The 19,850-nt window shown below is 41.6% G+C and overlaps 1 protein-coding gene across 1 annotated transcript in view; it reads right to left on the reverse strand.

Annotated features, from left to right (window-relative positions):
- The window catches only part of LOC143330658 (obg-like ATPase 1), a 46,448-nt gene continuing 26,598 nt past the window's right edge, over positions 1-19,850 (reverse strand). Inside the window, exons 8-11 of the mRNA XM_076747374.1 lie at positions 9,298-9,438; positions 8,653-8,749; positions 4,647-4,769; positions 1-2,528 (exon numbers count right to left, since the gene is read on the reverse strand). Coding sequence (XP_076603489.1) covers positions 2,427-2,528; positions 4,647-4,769; positions 8,653-8,749; positions 9,298-9,438 — 463 coding nt within the window. The 3' untranslated portion in view covers positions 1-2,426. The remainder of the gene's footprint in view (positions 2,529-4,646; positions 4,770-8,652; positions 8,750-9,297; positions 9,439-19,850) is intronic.

A 19,850-nucleotide genomic window follows, 5' to 3' on the forward strand; every position in this document is an offset into this window, starting at 1 on the left:
ATAATTACAACATGGCAACTCTTTTATTGTCATCCAAAATAGAGATAATCTCCTCTCTGTAATGACACGATACGTTTATAATAACCATTGAATTTACCAACACAATCCCTTGTGCATAGTGATTGCTCTGAAAAATGCCAAAGTTATTTATATGTTTATTTGTACATAACTCATACATTCCTTTTTTTGAATTCTTCAAAGACCTTTGGTGCACATGTGATTTACAGCAGTAGGCCGTGGTCTGTTTTCTTGGGTGTGTGTTTTAAAGCCAGCTTTCCACTCTGTGCCCTCCTTGGTTTGATGCCAGTGTGGTTTGCCTCGGGGCAGAGTGGCACCGCTTGATTGATCGTGCTGACAGAACATTTGTACCAGCAGAGAATCTGTCACATTTCTGGACTTGTTTTCATTTCTAAGAGCTTATATCAGTTGGACTGCTTCTACAGTCCGCCTACGTCAACTGATAATGTTTATGAATAACTTGTGGTTATGTGTGCACAAAATGTGCTTCATGGTGTCAGGACAGAAAGGACACCCAAAGAGTTTATAATTCATTAATTCTTGTTCTCCTGCGACAACAAAATTAATAGTATCAAACCCCAGAACGGCCTGTTGGGGACGTACTTCCAGAACGAGCGACTTTGTTATGGTGTTTTGTTCCTATACAAATCTGCGTGATTCTAAATAGCTTTATTACTTTCTCTGAAAGGATTTATGGTCACTTTATGAAAAACAAAATACTCCACGGCCCAGACCACTGGGAACAACTCGTCAATCGCTGAGCCTCAACACTACAGCAGATGAATAATCTTCTGTGTGGGGTTTAGGTTGGCCAACACCACCACCACTCCGAGAGGAATGCAAAAACAGTTTTGTCTCAAGCCCCCATTGTGCTCTCCAGAGGATTTGTATGGTTTCACTTAGAAAACAGTGTGCCAAAAACAGCCTGTTGTTGTATAGAGGACAGTATATGAAAGCTGTAAATGTTGGTAGCAACGGCTTCTTTGGCCTGCTGCATGTGATTAAAATCAGTGGTTAATGCTAAAGCTTCCAAGCAAGGCTTAATGTTATTTCATACACATGTTGTCATCTGTCTTTCATTCCTTGTAACCACAATAAACACTATCCTATATTTTGCCACTGATCTTAAACCTTAAAGACTATAATCCACCTTATTTCCATGACAAACACTGTGCTTTGTAGTGCTAGCATAGGCTCGGCTCCATAAAACATCCTATCCAAAACTTGGATATGCAATACTATCTCTGTAAAATGACCATTTTTATTCAATCTTTCTGTTCCCATCAAAAGGCCATTTTGTTCTCTGCAGTCTTAATGGTTACAAGACATTCAGCAAAGCACTGTTGATCTACAGCTCTTTGTTCGGACTCCCACGGAGAACACAATCTTACTTTGGAGCACTGCGGCTGCAGCCATACAATTCCATCAGCATAAATGCTTCACAAACACTTACACACAAAGTATAGGGGTGAGAAAAACACTACTTCAGACAAAAGGAATCGTTTTCTGGTTGTGCTCGAGGATTGTGTCAACCTCTATTTTCATACGATACAGAATATCATAAAATCTGGACTTTTTTGTGAAAATATAGTTTGAATGAATATTTCTTTTATTTTGAAGTTACGTATTTGCCCTCGTTGTTCAGGAATAAGAGGTAGAAACTGTAAACATAACAAACACGCAATTTTTTTGTCAATATTTGAGAATTGTAGGAGTATTATAGTAACAGTGAAGGAGAGCACTCACATATTCATCAATCATAAGTGAAATAAAAATTGCAAATGAAAGGTTAACTCAATCGCTGTACAAATAACCCTTTAAACTGACCAGTCCTTTTTGGCCGAAACACCTGCAATGTGCATGTGCCCTTCTCAAATCAGCATCACTTAAGAGATTTAATTATAATTGCCCCCTCTCTGCTACAGTCAATGTCAGCTGTGTCTTTTAATTCTCTAATCAGTGGTCGGCAGGACCGCTATCACTATCACCATGCAGCTTCCCACTCAATACAGACATCCCAAAACACACACAGACTGGTTTTGTCAAATGTTTTATTGAGTGTAGACATCTGGGCTACTGTAAAACATGCATTATCTGCTGAAGGGGGAGAGGAGCAGGTGGCATTGTCCCCGCTGTCAGCTGTGTCAGTGCTGGCACCCGTGATGGAGATTAATGAAGTATCTGGAGAGTAATATGCTCCTTCAGATGCTGCTACAATTTGGAGTGGGGGGCCGATCCTGATCTTAAATAGCAAAGCTGTCAGAGTTTACTGAACCTGTGCTTTGGCACAGAGGGGGGATTTGATTTTACAGGAAAGGAAACAGAAAGTGAGCGTGGGTATCAGGCCAAAGAGAGGAAAAAAACGGGGTAACAAGCACAGTTATGTAAACAAACCGATTGTTCTTGTGTCACTTTTTCTTTGGTGCATTTGGTGCGTTAAATTTGAAGAAGATGATGTCTCCATCTTCAACACTGTAGTTTCTTCCCTGTTGTCTGTATTTCCCTGCTGCCTGTGAGATAACAAAGAAAAAATAAATTAACTTAAAAAAATATGACCAAAATACTCTGTGATGTACAGTTCATAGACTGTTACATAATTTAACTTTTATTGCTATACTTGACTATATAGAGCACGAAATAATAGTGCACACTGTAAATAATAATGGAAAATCCAATCTATTTTATCACCTACAATAACTTGACTCCAATTGCAAATGTCATATTCTCTCCCTCTCTGTGCGACCACACCACACACACACACACACACACACACACACACACACACACACACACACGCCACACGCACGCATGCACGCATCCATGTTGTGTTCAACGGTTGCCTGAATTCCCACTGAGTGAATAATCCTCTCCTCTGCTCATTTCAGTTTCATGTGCACAAGCACAAAATGTTAATAAGTCTTTGATTACAGCACTATCAAACTTCTCAAGGAAACAAAATAAGTTCTAACATTTCTTTTGTATACAGTAAGTGTTTGTTCTCCTTCCCGGCAAACTCAAAATAATTGACTTGAAGTGCTAATATGGACAGGTTTATGCATTCTGTTTCTGCACAGCGCACAATTAATTAGAAGAATCAATGTCCCTTTAAAGGCTCAGGAGACCATTTAATCCAAGCTCAATACCACCAGAAACACTGGATGGAGAGGGAGACAGGAAAAAAAATCAATGGCTATTTGTGATTCCTGAGTATGTATTAAACCAGACACGTCTAACTGGTTCATTTGCACTTGAAAGCAGCCATCTGGAGCAGCAAGCTTGGCTTAAGAAGATATGATTACTAATAATGTGATATCCCCGTACACTGGTCCTATTCAGACAGCCTATTCCCACTACTGGCATTAAATAGCATGGACCTTAATGCCACAGTCAGAAACGCTCTATGTTCTTATGAGGCCCAAAAAGGGATTAGTAAGAGAGCATGCAGTAAGGACCTGACACTCAGATCTCAACCGCGGATAACAATGGTGAAACTCCCCAGAGACCCACACATTTCACCCTCTGTTTGCAGCTTATGAAGGGTGTGGACAATACACTGCCGCTGCATTAAATACTTATTAAAAAAGGCTTGAATAGTAAAGAGATTTCAATGTTTTCATAGTGCTTCTTTTCCACACTGGTCCCCGCGGGTCCCTGTGTGTCACCATAATTACATTAGTTGAGTCTGTAAGTGGGCACATAGAGTTGATGGTGGCGATAGTGGGATTGTAACAGCATGGCTTACAGCTGCTGCTCACAAATGTCACACACAGCAAGGTTAAAATCACTTCTCCTTTAAGTTAATTAACTGAGAATGAAATTTTAAAATGTGTCCATACAGAAATTAAATCATAAAAAAAGAGCATCTTTGATGTGAAAGGCATCCTAGAGCGTTGATTAACTGATTATTAACTCTGTACCGTCAATGACTAAATTACAGTTTGCCCATATGAAAGTAAATTCCAGGCCTTAAAACACTGGTGGTAGGAAAGTAAAGCGTTGTGAAACATTTTTGTAAAGAACTTGCTGCAGTTGGCGCCCAGTTGCTGACTTCACAAATTCACCATGAAATCAGTTATAGCATTAGTGTGCACGTGAACAACACACACACACACACACACACACCCCAGTTAAAAGGTCAAAACAAACACTTGGCATCATAAGAGTAAGACATGCAAGTCACATTTCTGCGCCAGCCGTCCATGAAAGGGTCCTTATTTAAGGAATTTCACACTTTATTTAACTTGCCGCCTTATATCACTGTCACATGCCTACAGTGGCTTGGGGATTTAGCAACAGAGAGCTCTAAGCTAACAGCGCACTCTATAGATCTGATAAATGCCTGGTGAGGTGAAGAAGTGCTACCTCTGAGCGGCTGCGCTGAGCCACGAGCAAGAGCTACCATCAGCCAGTTAAGACACATTGTGATAAAGATATGCACAGCTGGAGCAGAATGGCAGTGTTTAGAGCCAGAATCAGTTGGCTTGTCAGGAGTGGTGCTGGAGTGTGTGCAGTAATTTCTTCCCCTGAGTAAAGGTGAAGAGCAGTTTGCAGTGGGAGCTGCGTGGTGACTGTCAGCTCCACTGATCACAGGAGACTTCCCCTCATCCTCTGGCACCCTGACTGCTCACCTTGACAGCGTTCTCGCTGCCTTCCTCTTTAAAATCCTGGAATTTCATTACTTCCGCCATAATGAAGCCCTTCTCAAAGTCTGTGTGGATTTTCCCTGCAGCCTGTGGAGCCTTAGTTCCTTTCTGTGACAGGGAAGGAAAAGAGAGGACAAATGAATTGTTTTGGAGAAGATGGATTACAGCATGCGAGCGACATGGTGTTTGATAGGGTGATAGCGTCGCGAGCATCACTCGGGGGTGTTTTCAGTCGGGGGTATTCTTGCCTCAGTCCTGATTTCTGGATAGCTTTCCACTCGGCTGTGCCCTGCTAGGGCAGCCTGGACACCGATAAGGACCCAGCACCGCTATCAATGCCTTCTGATTCCCATTCCGTGGTGGTATTGATTTCTGTCCAAGCAATCTCGCCTCATTGTGGGTCGCTGCTCGGCTCTCCGGTCATGACAGCAAGAAGACCCAGTGTTGCAGTGAGAGGCCGTGGCTGTAGAGCCCTCACTGCATTAGGCCTCACTATTTTGGCACACCAGAGTTTGGTCATTCAAATTCATTTCAGAGCGTCAGTAATATTTCACTGCGGTGGATGCAGGATTGCTGGAGACTGTTTTTGATGTATTTAAATGGACTTTGACATCAATGATTGTATCTTCCAAGCATACATTTAAACATGCCCCCAAAGTTACTGCCAATTTACAAAACACAAAATAGCAATTTAATAGTTTCATAAATTCTTTGTTCCTTGAAATCTCTTTAAAACTCTAAGACACAACTGGTGATTGATAAAATGTGCAATTTATATGCGCTGAAATAATGCTGGGCGGAAATGACAAATGACCCAAATAAGTGACGTGTCTGCTGTGTATCATTATGACTCCTGCCTGTCGACCTGCTCGCTCTCTCTCCCTCTTTGCTCTGCAGCTCTGTGCTCAGGAACTGTTGAGCAGTTTTAATTATGTATATAATCAGGTTGGGGTCAACATATTTCATGCCAAAAGAATGATGCGTATTTAATGACTCTAATACATTACCATCTCTTTGCAATCTCATTGACGGAGTACTTGTGAGTTTAACTACCATTAATCAGCATCAAGGTTTGTCTATCTGGAGAAAAATAGATTAAGGGAGGGATTTTTTTCATACGGAGCATTACAAGAGATCCACATTGTCCTAGTTAAGAGCTATGCAGAGCAGGCTGATAGATAATGGTCACCTCGAGGCTGCCTAATAAAGCATGTTAAAGGGCTTAGGAACACGACATTACTGAGTGTAGTTTTTACAATGCAAGATGTATTGGCTTAATATAGTTACTCACTGATGCTTACCTGACTAAATGCCCCTCACACACAATCAAGGCTGGCTGTAATCAGTTATGTCGAGGAGGACGAACGTGTTTTCGAGGATGCCTTTGAAGTGTTTCGGGAGTTTTTTTGTAAATGGCGAGGACATCAGTCACGCTGAGATGAGTGTGCGTCTAAACACGGTGATGTCATCTGACTAAAATGTAATGTGTCCTGTGTAAAAAAGAAAAGGAAGTGAGCTCATCCACCCCTCTGGCCTGTCTGAGAAGCCATCATGAAAATGTTTACCAAAAGTTCCTGTTTCCAAACTTCTTCTGTGGACGTGTTTCATCTCATTTGGAGCAACACATGGAACATCAACGTTAAATAATATTTAAATTAGCCGATTAAAAGTGGCTGTTCCTTACATAGTTTAATGTTCAAGTACAGCGCTAAATTAGTGGCAAACGAATCTGGGTGATTTTTTGTTGTTGTGTCGCTGCGCGGACATAAAATTAGCATTCCTGATCAAAAAGTGGATGTTTGTGTGAAGCAGCAGCATGGGGCGTCCTGTTGGCAGGCGGTCTGAGGCTCGTACTGTATTACTGTGACGTCCTGTGTTCATATCTGACCGGGGGGGGGGGGGGGGGGATTGTTGCATGCCATCCCCCGCTTTCTCTCGCTTTCTTAGGTTCCTGTTTCTCTTCTTTGTCAGCCATCTGCATCTTTGCCAGTGTTGTTCATTATTGGTGTATTTTACGTACAGCCCTTGGAGACACAGTTTGTGATATAATAAACTTTGACTTGAACTCAAAGAAAAGCAACACCCTGAAATAATCATTTAAAATGACTGTATGAGCATGGGTTACTGAGTTACTTACATTTTGCAACATAATACCAAAATATCAAATGTGACTGCGTTATTAGTGCATATTGTGACTTTAGGGGCACATTTGGCAGCATATTATATGTTCACCACAAGGCTGTAGATGTCCTCCAGTGAGTAACTGGTTAAGCTTTAAATGCAGTTTACAACATGTGGGATTTACAGGGAAAAACATTTTTCCGTTGCTTTGTTTTTGGGAGAAATCCATGGATCTATAGTGTGTGTTCAGACTGACGGCTCATACTGAAGCACATGCTGTCAGCTGGTGTTGAACTCTCACAGTGAAGCTTTAAATGTAAAGAACATCCTGACAGCATCATTTGTGCTTAAATTTGAATTAAAAATGAATTTTATTCATTTTGTAGTTTTAAAAAAATGTCATGTGGACATCAAATTTTATCTGTGTGAATTACTAATTTGTTATAGAATATAAACTGAAATATTTTGTCATCTAGTTTGAAATATCAGATCCCTCATTCTCGCTTTTTACACACTGATTTTAGGGAACTAGGAGCACGCAAATTCATACACGTGTAGATATTTTACCACCTGATGCTTGTTCTTGAAAGTCCTGAACTTTGGAAGAGAGTGACAAGAAAACAGGTCAAGACCTTCAAACGATCTAAAAGCATTTCTGACTTCTTGAAGATGTTGTGTCCAGTCAAAGATGATTCTTGACACAAACACAGCTTCCCGTGGATGACCTGTAAATTAATAAGTCAATTTTATAGATTTTTAAAGCAGTATCTGCAATGTTGGTCAAAACTGCAACACACTATATCATTATTATTTCCAAATAAACACAAGTTACAGGAGCCTATTCAGTAAAGATATCGAACAAAGAATTGCTGTTTGACCAGACAAACACCCTGCCACAGGAACAACATTGAATTTCCTGATTATTTGTCATCAAAATGTGAAATCAGTGGTAGCTCACATTCAGGGACCAAAACCTGAACGATCTGCTTGGAGGCAAGTTCTTTGAATAGTTGCCTTTGTGGTAAATTGCAATGCTTTTTGAAAACGGTGGTCTGAGTTTTAGGGGATTTAAAGCACTCTGCATAGTGAGAGTTTGATCTCAAATTGCCGTCCCTTGAAACATCTGATGGGCTGGAATAATGGATATGATTAAGTATGACAGGATACAGCCCAAATCCTCTTTAGTTTTCAAAAAGTTCCTCAAAAACTTACTTTGCTATATTTTGAAACCACCTGCATGAACCTATAATATGTAACTCCTGACCAGTCAAATACTTCATTATATCTGCACTCAATCCTTCTTTTTGCTCAAGAAAAAAAAAAAATCTACACAATACCAGCATGCAAAGCCAACATCTGTATTGATGTAAAACCTGCAATCCCATTGCAAAAAGCTCTTGGCGGCCCGGGCTCAGTAAACTGAGACATACAGGGAGGAGGAGCCCCCAGCAAGGCCCACAAACAGTCGAATGAAAAGCGACATCAATTTTGGCACAGACAACCTCCGTCACACAGATTAGGCAGGCACAATGCACAGGCTCCTTATCTCCAGCGGCAGGAGGAGGGCAGGCAGATCTGCACAGGATGGAAACATTCTCATGGACGTAATGGGCAAAATCAATTGTTGCCCTCCTCAATCAATGTAGCCCCCACTTTCACTGTTCAGCAGCTCACCAGTAATTGAAGTTATCCTTGGCCTGTAATGACTGGCTAAAGCACAACCATGACAAAGTTGAAAGTGTGTGATATCAGTGAGGGTGCCAGCAGGGTGGAACGTGGGACACTGTGTGTATTCGTTTGTGCGTGTGTATGTGTCTGGTACACACCCTCATGCTCACATGTATGTGCACTGCAGGAGGCTGGCTCTTACCCGAATGGTCCACGCGCGGACCTCATCTGGTCCAGCAGTGAAGAAGTACTCCAGCTGCAGGGCCGCGTAGCCGGCCTTGATGATCTTGCTCAGGGCACTGGCGGAGAGAAATTTCAGTTTGAATCGAGGGGTCTGAACTGCTGAGTATTATTTATTGCCACTGGTGCCCAGACAAAGTTCACTTCAGTGGCAAGGCCCCATTTATTCCAATATAAACTCATTAAGTGAATAAGATGGGTCACTTCGTTTCACAGAAGACATTCAACTCTCCAATGGTTTCCTTGATTAATTACAAAGCTTGTAGACTCATTTAGCATTTTTAAGAATTCAACCCGATGCCTCATTCTGCACCAAGAGGAAAAAAAAATATCTGCTGTCACAATTTTTCTCTCCATAGAGGTTTTCACATGAGAACAATAAACCCAAAATGCCCAAGTTATAATTATACCTACAGATGACAGATGACAGTTAAAAACTTAATTTAGAGGAAAACCCTTTGACTGAGTTGTTCAGTAAGAAGAGGGATCCTTTGCTTTATAATGGTAATTACTCTGCCATTTATTATTCTATCAGCACATGCAATTAAAGGAGTGCATGGAGGACACAGCTGATAATAAAGTGTGGGGAGACTGAATGCTAATTAACCTCTGCGTCTTGTGCTCTGTGCAGTACTTCTGCCTCTCCTCTTCACTCTTGTCCTGTATCTGGTTCTCCAGGCTGCCGCTGAAGGGGATGACCAAGGCCCCGGGGTCATGACTGTCCACCCACTCCTTGATTTTCACCAACCTGGCAAAATCAGCAGCCACAAAACTAGTTGGAGGATGTGATTAACATGAGAGCATTTGTAATCTGCTGGTGCATGCATATTCATGACAGCAGCTGAGTGAACATATGAGTGTTTGCAGGAGACTGCACTCCAAAGGTGGCCATTTCTTTCACAGAGTTTGACTTTGTTTCCATTAACAGTTTGCAACTAAAAATTTGACTTGACATGCGCTCATAGGACAGAGCATGAATTCACAAAGATTTAAAAAGCAACAGCAGCAGCAGCAGTGTACCACACTGTAAAAGACTTATTCACAACAGATTTAAAATCACTGAAGTAAAAGTACAGATGTATCACATACTCCAAGTATATATCAAATATACTTGCAGACCTTTTTACTGTATATATTTATATTATGGGTCATTATTAGTGGTGTAAGTAGCAGTTTAATCTGCAAAATCCCCAATCTTTTAAATCCATATCAGACTATAATTGAGTCTTTAAATCTTTATTTTCTTGAGAAGTGAAAAAATTGTGCACTGAAAATATTTCAACCTGTTTTTATTTTAAAACAACTTAGTTTTTAAATTATTGAAAAGAGATGTGTTTGTCCTTGGAAACAAGAAACGATAAGGCAGATGGCTGCACTGGAAATATGAGACATGATTTTGAATTTAAAGGACTTAATTACAGATTAAAATGACTTGGAAGAGGAAAAGACATTGTGTTTAAGAAGCTGATCCTATATTCTGTATGAAACATAATCTGCAAAGTAAATAGTAACTGCAGCTGTAAAATACATATGCGAGTAAGGAGTACACCGTTTTCCTCTGAAAACGTTTTTTGCTTAATTTCTACAATAACAGAGAAATAGAGATCCAACTAAACATGTACCATAAAGGCAAGAAGGAGCAGAAAAACTAACTCAAGTGCTTCCTCATAAATGTCTTTGTCATTCTTGGCTGACCTGAGTTTTTGTTTTCTCTTTTTGTCTTCCAGTCCAGCAGGACACCTGACATTGCAGGACAAAGATATCCTCACACTTAATGGTAACTCTCAGTCAGAACAATATAAGGGGGTTAGGGCAATTATGAGATTAGCCCCACATGCTCTGAGGCTGGGATTGGACAGGTCTCAAAGAACAGCATCACACAAATCCATTTTCACACGGCGGCCCTGACAGAGCTCCTGGGCTGGATTGATTCTGAGGGGTCCCCGTCATTATCTGTAATCCTAGTTTCCTGTTTAAAGCCCATAAGAATCAAAGACTGGGAGGGACCCGACAACCTCAATACCACATCTATTCCAATAACAATGTCACCGCTTTATCACCTACAGCAGCATATCACTGCTGCAACCCAATGATTATCAATATACAATATATGACAGGGTAACGGGCTCGGGAAGAGCACAGTTTGGCTTTGATTGGATGTTTTTGCCAACAAGCTAATATAACACTTCAGGGTAAATTTGAAATGCATCATATGCCAGTTTGTCTGTCTGTTCAGATGCACATCTATTAAGAGCCGTAACCTAATATTTCCCTTTTCTGTCCACACTATGGATGCCGAGCTGACGTTTGACTGCCACCGCAATAAGGTAGTCGCCATGTCTCACCAATAAAGGACAGAAAAATAAACACATTTTGTCAAAGCCAAAAAAGCTGAAAACATAGGAGATGGCGGGTGCTCCAAGAGGGGAAAAAATCCAATCTGAGATAATAACAGCTGTAGTTTCTCACTTTTAGCAGCACAGCTGTCTATTTGGTGGCACATTATTTGCATTCCTCAGGTATTGCGTACTCTACAGGCGGCTGAATAATGATTCACAAATCACTCTCTCCACACCAGTCAAGGGCTGTGATCCTTTGAATAGACCATTGTACCTGAGACTGTAATTGGTGAAGACTTGACAGAGCTGAGCCAAGCCAGCCAAGTAACAAAGAGGCTCTTGGTAGAAGGCTGAGGGATGATTTTAATAATGTGAAGCCGAGACGGAGAACGTGAGCTGCAAATGAGCGCGGGGGTCTCTGGGTCCTTGCACTGAGTGACACAGGACCAGACAAACACCTTGCCACAGGAACATGAAACACCCCCTTCCCTCAACTCCAGAAACAAAGCACTGTCAATTAAGAGCTTTGATGCTCCGTCAACATGACTCCCAAAACCAATTCTGTCAACTTCACCGCTGTCTACCCATGCCTCTTTGCAATTTGTATTTATGTCCGTTCCAATTATTTGTGTGAAATTTTACATGGATGTGTAAATTGGGGGAAAATATTTATGCAAAACACGCTGCAGATGTTTTTTTTTTTTTTTTTTTTTTTTTTGGAGGGGGGTTTTATTCTCATCCTTCAGTCATTCGTGAAATTCTGAATTACAGAAGGCATTTGTGTAAATATAAAGTGTTAATAAGAATCGTGTTTTCTGTACATCAAGGACTGTTTACAGCGAAGTCGGCACAGCATCCATATCTTTCTTTCTGTGACATAGGAAACCGGCTTATTTTTTCAATGCAGGGTTTTTCAGCTGATGGCTCAACTGCTTATCATCCACATCTTTTAAGAGAAAACTAAAAATATTCTATGTGGATTTGTGAACTTCTGTTATAGAAATGACAGATAAAATATTTGTTCAAGTCCTCGTCCTGGTGAAGATCCTGTTTAAAAAGGTTTTACAAGTCTAAGTTATACACACACACACACACACACACACACACACACACACACACACACAAATCCAATGAGAAAGATTCAGTGTGTGTGTGTGTGTGTCTTGTCAGTCTCCCATTATGTCCCAGCACTGAGTGCCATCTCTCACTGCTCGGTTAATAGAAAGATTCAGCACTTTCTGGTCTTGATATCCCTCTCTGAACAAATGATGCCTGAAATTTTTATTCTTTTTATAATGGAATTCCAATGGCCTTTGCTGCAAATCAAGTGGAAATTTTTGCATATCAAGTGGGAAAAATTAAATGTTAACCACGTTTTAATGTGATTAAGGGTGACAGGGACATTATTTCTGCTAATCATTCACCAGCTTGAAGGCTCAAACAAAGCTAAGGACCAAGCCATGTTTGTGCTTCCCCTGCTGCTCTCAGATCAAGGAGGAAAATAGGTGTCTTATGCATGCACTTATCAAACTTTACAAATCTAAAACATGATATGAATTTATTTATTTTTTTGTTCATGCTAACTGATAAGAACAATGCATTAAGAATCAGCATCTGTTTATCTAAAATCTTGAAAAACACGTCGTGTTATTTGCTCTTAGCTTCAGATTTGATGCCTGTTGTATTTATAATACATCTAATTTAAAGCACAATATATTGTGAAATCACAAAAACAATTGGAGCTTCCATAACAGCCTGGCTCTGAAAGGAGATGTCCCACAGGGGGCCACCCTCTGGGGCTAGTCTATTTGTCTTTTTGTGTGGGAATCCTGGGGGGGGGGGGGATAATTCCTGTGTTTCCACATGCCTGGGGCTTCCCTGGGCTTTGTCAGAGCTTTGATCTGCTTAAATGGCTCAGGAGGGGAAAACAATGGGAGTTTCTAAAGTACAGAGGCAGCTACCTGAGACAATGACCTGGGCCTGTGTCTGACATACATTCATACAGGTTGGCTTTATTAGGAGTGCTTAGCCAGTTAAGCCTCTAAAAGGCGGGCCATCACCTTCAGTTTGAGTGCTCCTTTCAGATGCAATTGAATGCTGACAGACCTGAAGAGTAATCCACTACCTGCATCCACCACAGCTTCATCACTGACACACCCACAGGTGGAGGGCCCAGCACCTGAACCTGGGTATAGCCAGCCGTTCGTGCTACCGGCTTGCATGCTAGGCACAGACTCATCAAGTAATAAACCCGGGGTCCCCTCTCTGTTCTGCCGGTCCCAGGTTGCAGGGACGAGCATCTTAAGGGGTTAGGATGCTGGGGCGCACAGCGTATTCTAACCCCCTCCTCTTCCCTTCCTCTGTGAAGGGAGACAGAAATGAGAGGTATGAGCTCATGGTGGCTTTTTGAGGCTGGGAAGTCGGGGGCTCTGTGGGAAGCTTTTCATCCTCCCAGTGGTGAGCTCCTGAGCGACTAGAGTGCAGACGTTCTCTGCTCCCTGTGGCCATGGCTGGATGGAAAGGCATTACACATCAGTCTCTGAGAAGGAAGGAGATCTGATACACACACACACACACACACACACACACACACACACACAGAGTATCTCGAATATTGTCAACTTCTTTCAGCCTTCAAAGCAATCATGTGCTGGAAGAAACAGAAGCCAGTGCAGGCACAATGGGAGCAGCTTTAATTAAGAGCATCATCTCACATCATGCCTCGAGGGTGTGCTGGTAACAAGCTTTTGTCGAACAACTTTCTTTTTCGTGATAGCTGCACCCATTAAATTTCTAAAGACAAATCTTTTGACTTTAAATGGTTGCACACGATAGCTAAAACCCTAACAAACCATCATCCCCAGTTCCGGCTTTATAATGGTCATTGAGGGCATGTTATGAATATGTCCTTGTTTAAGGCTATTTGTGAGAGAGGCAAGCATCAGAAATTCAAACAGTAACCCAGAGGAGTACATTCTACATCACCCAAAATAATTCTCTATATGGGGTATCCATGCTGTCATTCATGGCAGTTGACTGGGCGAGAGAAAATAAGGGGGCTGGGGTAGAGTGGGGGGAGTCATCAAGATGTGACAATTGTGACAAGAGCAGGCAAAGTGTAGCGCCGAAGAACACCACACGGATTTCTCCATCTCTTCTTTTTTTCCAGGATGACAGCTTAATGTCTACCACATGCAATATTTATTCTCATCGTGTGTCAGACTGTCTAGCTGTCCTAGGGAGTACAAAGAATGCCACTTATTAGAATAAAAGCAGAAGGAAGGTAATCAAGGACATATGTAACATCAGCCAATCATGCCCGCTTCCAATCCGGCATCTCTTGTTTTTTTTTCTTTCTCTCCCATTCATAACAGTTCAACAATAATCCTGATAATAAGCGTCCAGGAGCTGTATGTGGCAACACTAAATTCATTTATTTGTCTCATTAGAGCTGCCGAGGCTGCGGGCTACTCTCTGTGGCATGTGCGTTCGGTCTTAACCTTATCAGCAACATAATAAAAAGCGCAGCTCAACAAAGCCAAAGCTATCAAAATGTATCATTAGAGAGACTTGAAACTCGCAGACATTTCTTTTTTATGTCTGCACTGCCAAACTACAGGCTTTACAGGGGAACAATTCCCAGGGTGCCTTCAGAAGAAAGCAAGCATGTTGTGCTGCCACAGAGGTGTCTACATACATTATGAACCGCAGGAGACTCACTCAGCATCGGCGTCCCCGAGTTTGGGCCTGATAAATGAGGGAGAAGTGACAATCTGTATTGGGTTTTGGAGAGCAAAACTGATTTCTCACTGGGTCATTAAAGAACAAACAGGAAGAGGAAAAAGTCTCTGTTAGTCTCAAGTTTAGGGTCTGTCTCATTAGTTACAACAACGGCGCTGTGTCCTCACCACCAGGACACAACAAAGACAACGGGGTGACATGTGACATGTCCTTTCATTACCTGGACTAGGGACAGTCAATAACCAGGCTAACTGGAACGACAGGACTTTATTAGCACCATCTGTTTCAGTTTTACTATACAGCCTCTCCTGTTGTTTTCTCTCATTGAAAGCTAGCTGAAGGCATCCATTAGGACTGACTGTGGGCAGTAGGGTACACATCTTACCATGGGAAAGTGTTTCTCAGGATCCCACACTGCACAAGGAGAGAGTGGACGACTGTGCACAAAATAAAAAGGGGCAAGTGATCGTATATCTTCCTCATGGCTTTGAAAAGTGAACTCTAACTCCCCAGATAGTAGTTCCTAAAACTTGGATGGAGCCAGTGGTTTTGCACTCAATAAAGTTTCAGTTGTGTTTATGGGAATTATGGTTTGGAGTAGCTGAAGTGGGCTGCAGTGACTGTTTTCATGGAGTGGCTTTCAGTGAATCATAATAGCCCCCCCCCCTCCCGTCTCAGTTTTTCCTCTGTCTCTAAATCTCGACGGGTACTCAGAGATGGCTGGCCGTTTGTCAAAAGGATCACAGCAAAAGAATATGCATGTTTAACTTATTACTGGGCTTCTTCAAAGCCCCAAAATGCATAGAACAAAATACAAGTCAACCGACGAAGGCGCTATTTGCCATACGATCTGTTTAGAGAAGGCTTGAGGAAAATAGGTACAAGCTCCAAAGACAGAGGGTCCACAAATGACGTGCTGCACCTCCTGTAAGGGCTTCCTTCACTTTAATTGTCAAAGCTCCTCCTGCAGGCCAACAAGAGTATCAGTCACAGCAAAGGCATGTTCTTGTCTCTCTGCTCTTTCTTTAACTGTGGTGGGATCTCTTTTAACTTTTAACAACAAAGCTGCTAGCATCTTCTGTTTTCACTGAGTTAGTCTCTATTAGGAGACATTATTTCATTCTTACTGTCAACAAATACTATGAAAAGACCAAACCAGCAATGTGTTAGTTTCAGCTCTGAGTCTATCTTTTCCTGCTGAAGATATAAATCTTTGAAAACAGGTGACAAATATCTACTTTAATTATTTTTTTTTTAAAAAAGGACACTGGTTTTTAGCAAACATTACTCAAGCAGGGGTAAACTATGCATTTGATGGGGACTATTTTCAGCTTTCCAGCTGCAGATTGATACACATTTTGTCTGCTGGTGAGTATTTACAGCAGCCGGACGGTGTATGTGGGAGTGACTCAAAATAAACTACAATGTCCATGTCATTGTGATAAAGAAACATGTGCAAAACAGTGAGGCTCGTGTGTTTTTAATAATTCTTGGATACAGTGCTGCTTTATGGTACACAGGCATAAGATATGTCAGGCTTTGGCAACACATTTTATTGGTCTTTTCATAAGATTTGTTGACAATAAGAAAAATACAGAATATCTTTAACTGTATCTATTCACCAAAAATGAGTAAAGTAGATAGAGATTGGAGAATCTGTGTCTTGCTTCATGACACAAGGCCTTTTCCTGGGATCAAACCAGACAAGGACTTGTTGAACATGATTCTCCTGAAGTGCTGAGACACACAAAAGCTGTCTTTTTAACATCATAGTTATCAGAAATGGCTGATGAGAGTACAAACACAGCATACGATGTTATACGGGTGGGATTAATTAGGAAATTATCAATCTGTGCCTTTGTGGCAGGAAAAAAAAAAGCAGATTAAAAAGGTCAACTGGAAGAGCAGCTGTGGTTTCCTGACACAAGGCCGAATGTAATGTGATACACATTAGGAGCAAATAATGTTCAACAAGATAAAGTATTAAATAAGTTAGAATAAGTCTGAACTTCTATAAGACTAAAGAGAGAAGTACACATGCCCATACTTATAAACACACACATACACTTGCATCCAGGCAGCCAGACAAAGACACACACGCATATATACACACAGTTAATAAAAGCTCCAAGCAATGGTACCCTGCAGTTCTTACACTCACCAGGAAAACCCACATTGCAGAGGCACTCACAGACAGGTCACGCTTGCTAGTTTCCTTAAAGGTCAACTCATCTACTTAAGAGGCACCAATTTACTTTAATGCACATTGTCCAAAAGAAGAAGAAAAGAAAAAACAGAAAAAAAAAGACGAGAAAGAAAGAAAAAAAAAACAAAACACCACAGCAAATCTGGAGTATTCTCAACTGTGTCTTTTAGCATTACAAAATGTGAATGCTCTTAGTTCTCTGAGGAGGATTAAATAAATACCTGATACCAAACCTATTAAAAGAAATAAAGACTGATAAAGATGGCGAGGCCACAGGCCTGTAAAATAAACAATAACTTAACTGACAAGTGAAAACACGCTAACACTGGGCAGGCTACAGCCCCCACATCATCAACAGTGCTCTAATGACCCTCTCTAACACACAAACTACGGTGAAAAAGTCTTCCAGGCAGCTCAGTGACGCCGGGGGAAGAGGAGAAACCCTCTTGATAGACTCTTGTAGATGCCATTCCCTATCACGCAATGCCTCTCAGTCATAAACACATGACAAATGCGGCCTTAATCATTTTTTACGAGCGGGGATGTGCAGGGGGCAGTGCATGGTTAGAGGGGAGAGGGGAGCGGTGAGCAGCAGGCGGCCCCCTCTGCACAGAGGAGAGGGCTGTGTGGTAAAGTCTCCTCTGGAACATCACTCGGCCAGCGATCCTTTGATCTCCGCACCGCAATTACGCCAGCATCCAAATGAGCATGGAGTCGCCTCTGAAACAGACTTCAAACATGCACATGTACGCATTCTCATACACGTACACATACACTGTATAGGATTGGAGCCATGTGCTCCTCTCAACAGTAAATGATGTACTGTCTCCAGCAGAGAACCTGGGGATGAAAGGAGGCCTTGCTCCTCGTCTGATCCCTCCATTAATGATGGCTTGCTAACGCTAATACTGTGTATTCTTGTCTAAACAAGGGCAGCTTGGTATGTGGTTCCCATACTCCAAACACGATGATCTTGGTTAACAATGGACTTGGAGGCTCAAAAAGTCTGATGAAACTATTTGCTGCTGCAACTGTCTCTACAACATGCAGCTGAGTGTCTATAATAATGAACCCAATTAACTTACATACATTAAACTCATAAAATAATGTTTGGTGGAGCAAGCGGCTAAAACTAATAACATTAACCTAAAGCCCCGGTGGGAGCATGTGCTGCACAAAACAGCTAAAATATAAAACAGAGTTTGACAAAAACCCAGGCAAGTGAACCTGTGAAATGGCCTGAATGGGTGTCCTGAGAGACACAGATAAGATTGGCTTATTTGCCTCATTCTAGGATTCGCCTGCTTTCCCTCCACACATTAAAGCTGAGATTGCAATTTGTCTAGCTGTTTGCTTTGAATAGTCCTTAACCATATCATCATCTCAACTGTGCTGCTGGAAAAACACAGGGGCATGGCGACAGCCAAATGGCAGTCTGGCGTCTCTGCTGCAGACTAGCTGCCATTAGGGCTGAGAGCAGCATTTATTGTACAATTAGGGCCAGCTAGATCTACCTGTAATCATCTCCATACAGGTGTGAGCTCCTCTCTGGACAAGGGAAGTGACTCATCACCTGTCAAACATCCACACTTTGATGTCGGCATTGTTCATCGCGGAGCCCCTCAGGACACCTGAGCACTACCGTTTGCCTGTTTAAAACACTCAAAGATTTATTGCATTTTACACAGTTAAAACACACACAAACACACACACACACACACACACACACACACACGGAACTTGAAAAAAACCCTCTCTTCCTACTGATGACGGATGTTCCACATGCCATGAATCATTTGATTTACGAGTTCTCTTCCTCCTCCCTCCGCCTGACAGTCATACTTTCGTGTCAGGAACATTTTAAAAAACAGTCATAGGTAAACAACTTCCCTTGTAATACAATGCTGCCAAGTAAAGCACTAAAACAAATTTTGTAAGAACTGACACCACAAGCCTAGAGGGCAATTGGAAAAGTGCGATAACAATCCACAAGTTGGTGTCATTGACGAAACGGCTGTAGGGTGGAAAAGTAGCCCTTTCAGATATAATGGATGTCTAACACCATCCGTCTAGATCTGCTCTCACTTTGGCCAGATTAATATAAAAAGTGTTTTTTGACATGGCAGAGCATCATAGAGCTGGAAACAAAGCGAAGAAGTATATTTACTGCATTAAAGGTCCTCCTCAGTCACTTCACATTATGAATAGCATTGCACCTGCAAAGAGCACAAATCCCTGTATATTAGCATTAAAAAGCAAAACATGAGAGAGTTTTTCCTTAACGCATTGTATGCCAGGAGCGCCTCAGCTGTCACTGAGATCTGTGGGAATTTCATGGCTGTAAAGTGAAGCTTGTAAAGCAACAACATGTGAGGACAAAACCAAATATTTGGAGCAAAACAATTTCAGATATTGTAATATTTAAAGAGTTTTTTCCTTATGATTTATTGGCTCTCTCCACATGGTATTAATTATATGTTTGGCTTTGATTGTACATATGTTTGTTTTTTTGGAATTTAAAGCCTTCGCTCTCTTTGATATCATATGGAAATGACACATTTCAGTGGAAAATGGGGACCATATGCTAGTATGTGCTTAATAAAGAGCAGAGTCTGGAGGCTGGTTGGGGTTAGCAGAACTGGATGTTGTGTTAGAGCTTACTTAGTGCCACCTCCAGGCAGATCCTCTCACAAAGATATGACCGTTTCTGTCAGCAGGAGACCACAGTCAGTAGATTAGCGAGGCTAACTCTCTCACACAAACATGCACACACACACACACACACACACACTTTTCACACTCCGGCACATGCATATGCAGACACATACATGCAGACGTTTCATCGCTGAAATGCAGATTCAATCAAAGTTAGTA

Source organism: Chaetodon auriga, chromosome 13 (genome assembly GCF_051107435.1).
Source record: "Chaetodon auriga isolate fChaAug3 chromosome 13, fChaAug3.hap1, whole genome shotgun sequence".
NCBI lineage: Eukaryota > Metazoa > Chordata > Actinopteri > Chaetodontiformes > Chaetodontidae > Chaetodon > Chaetodon auriga.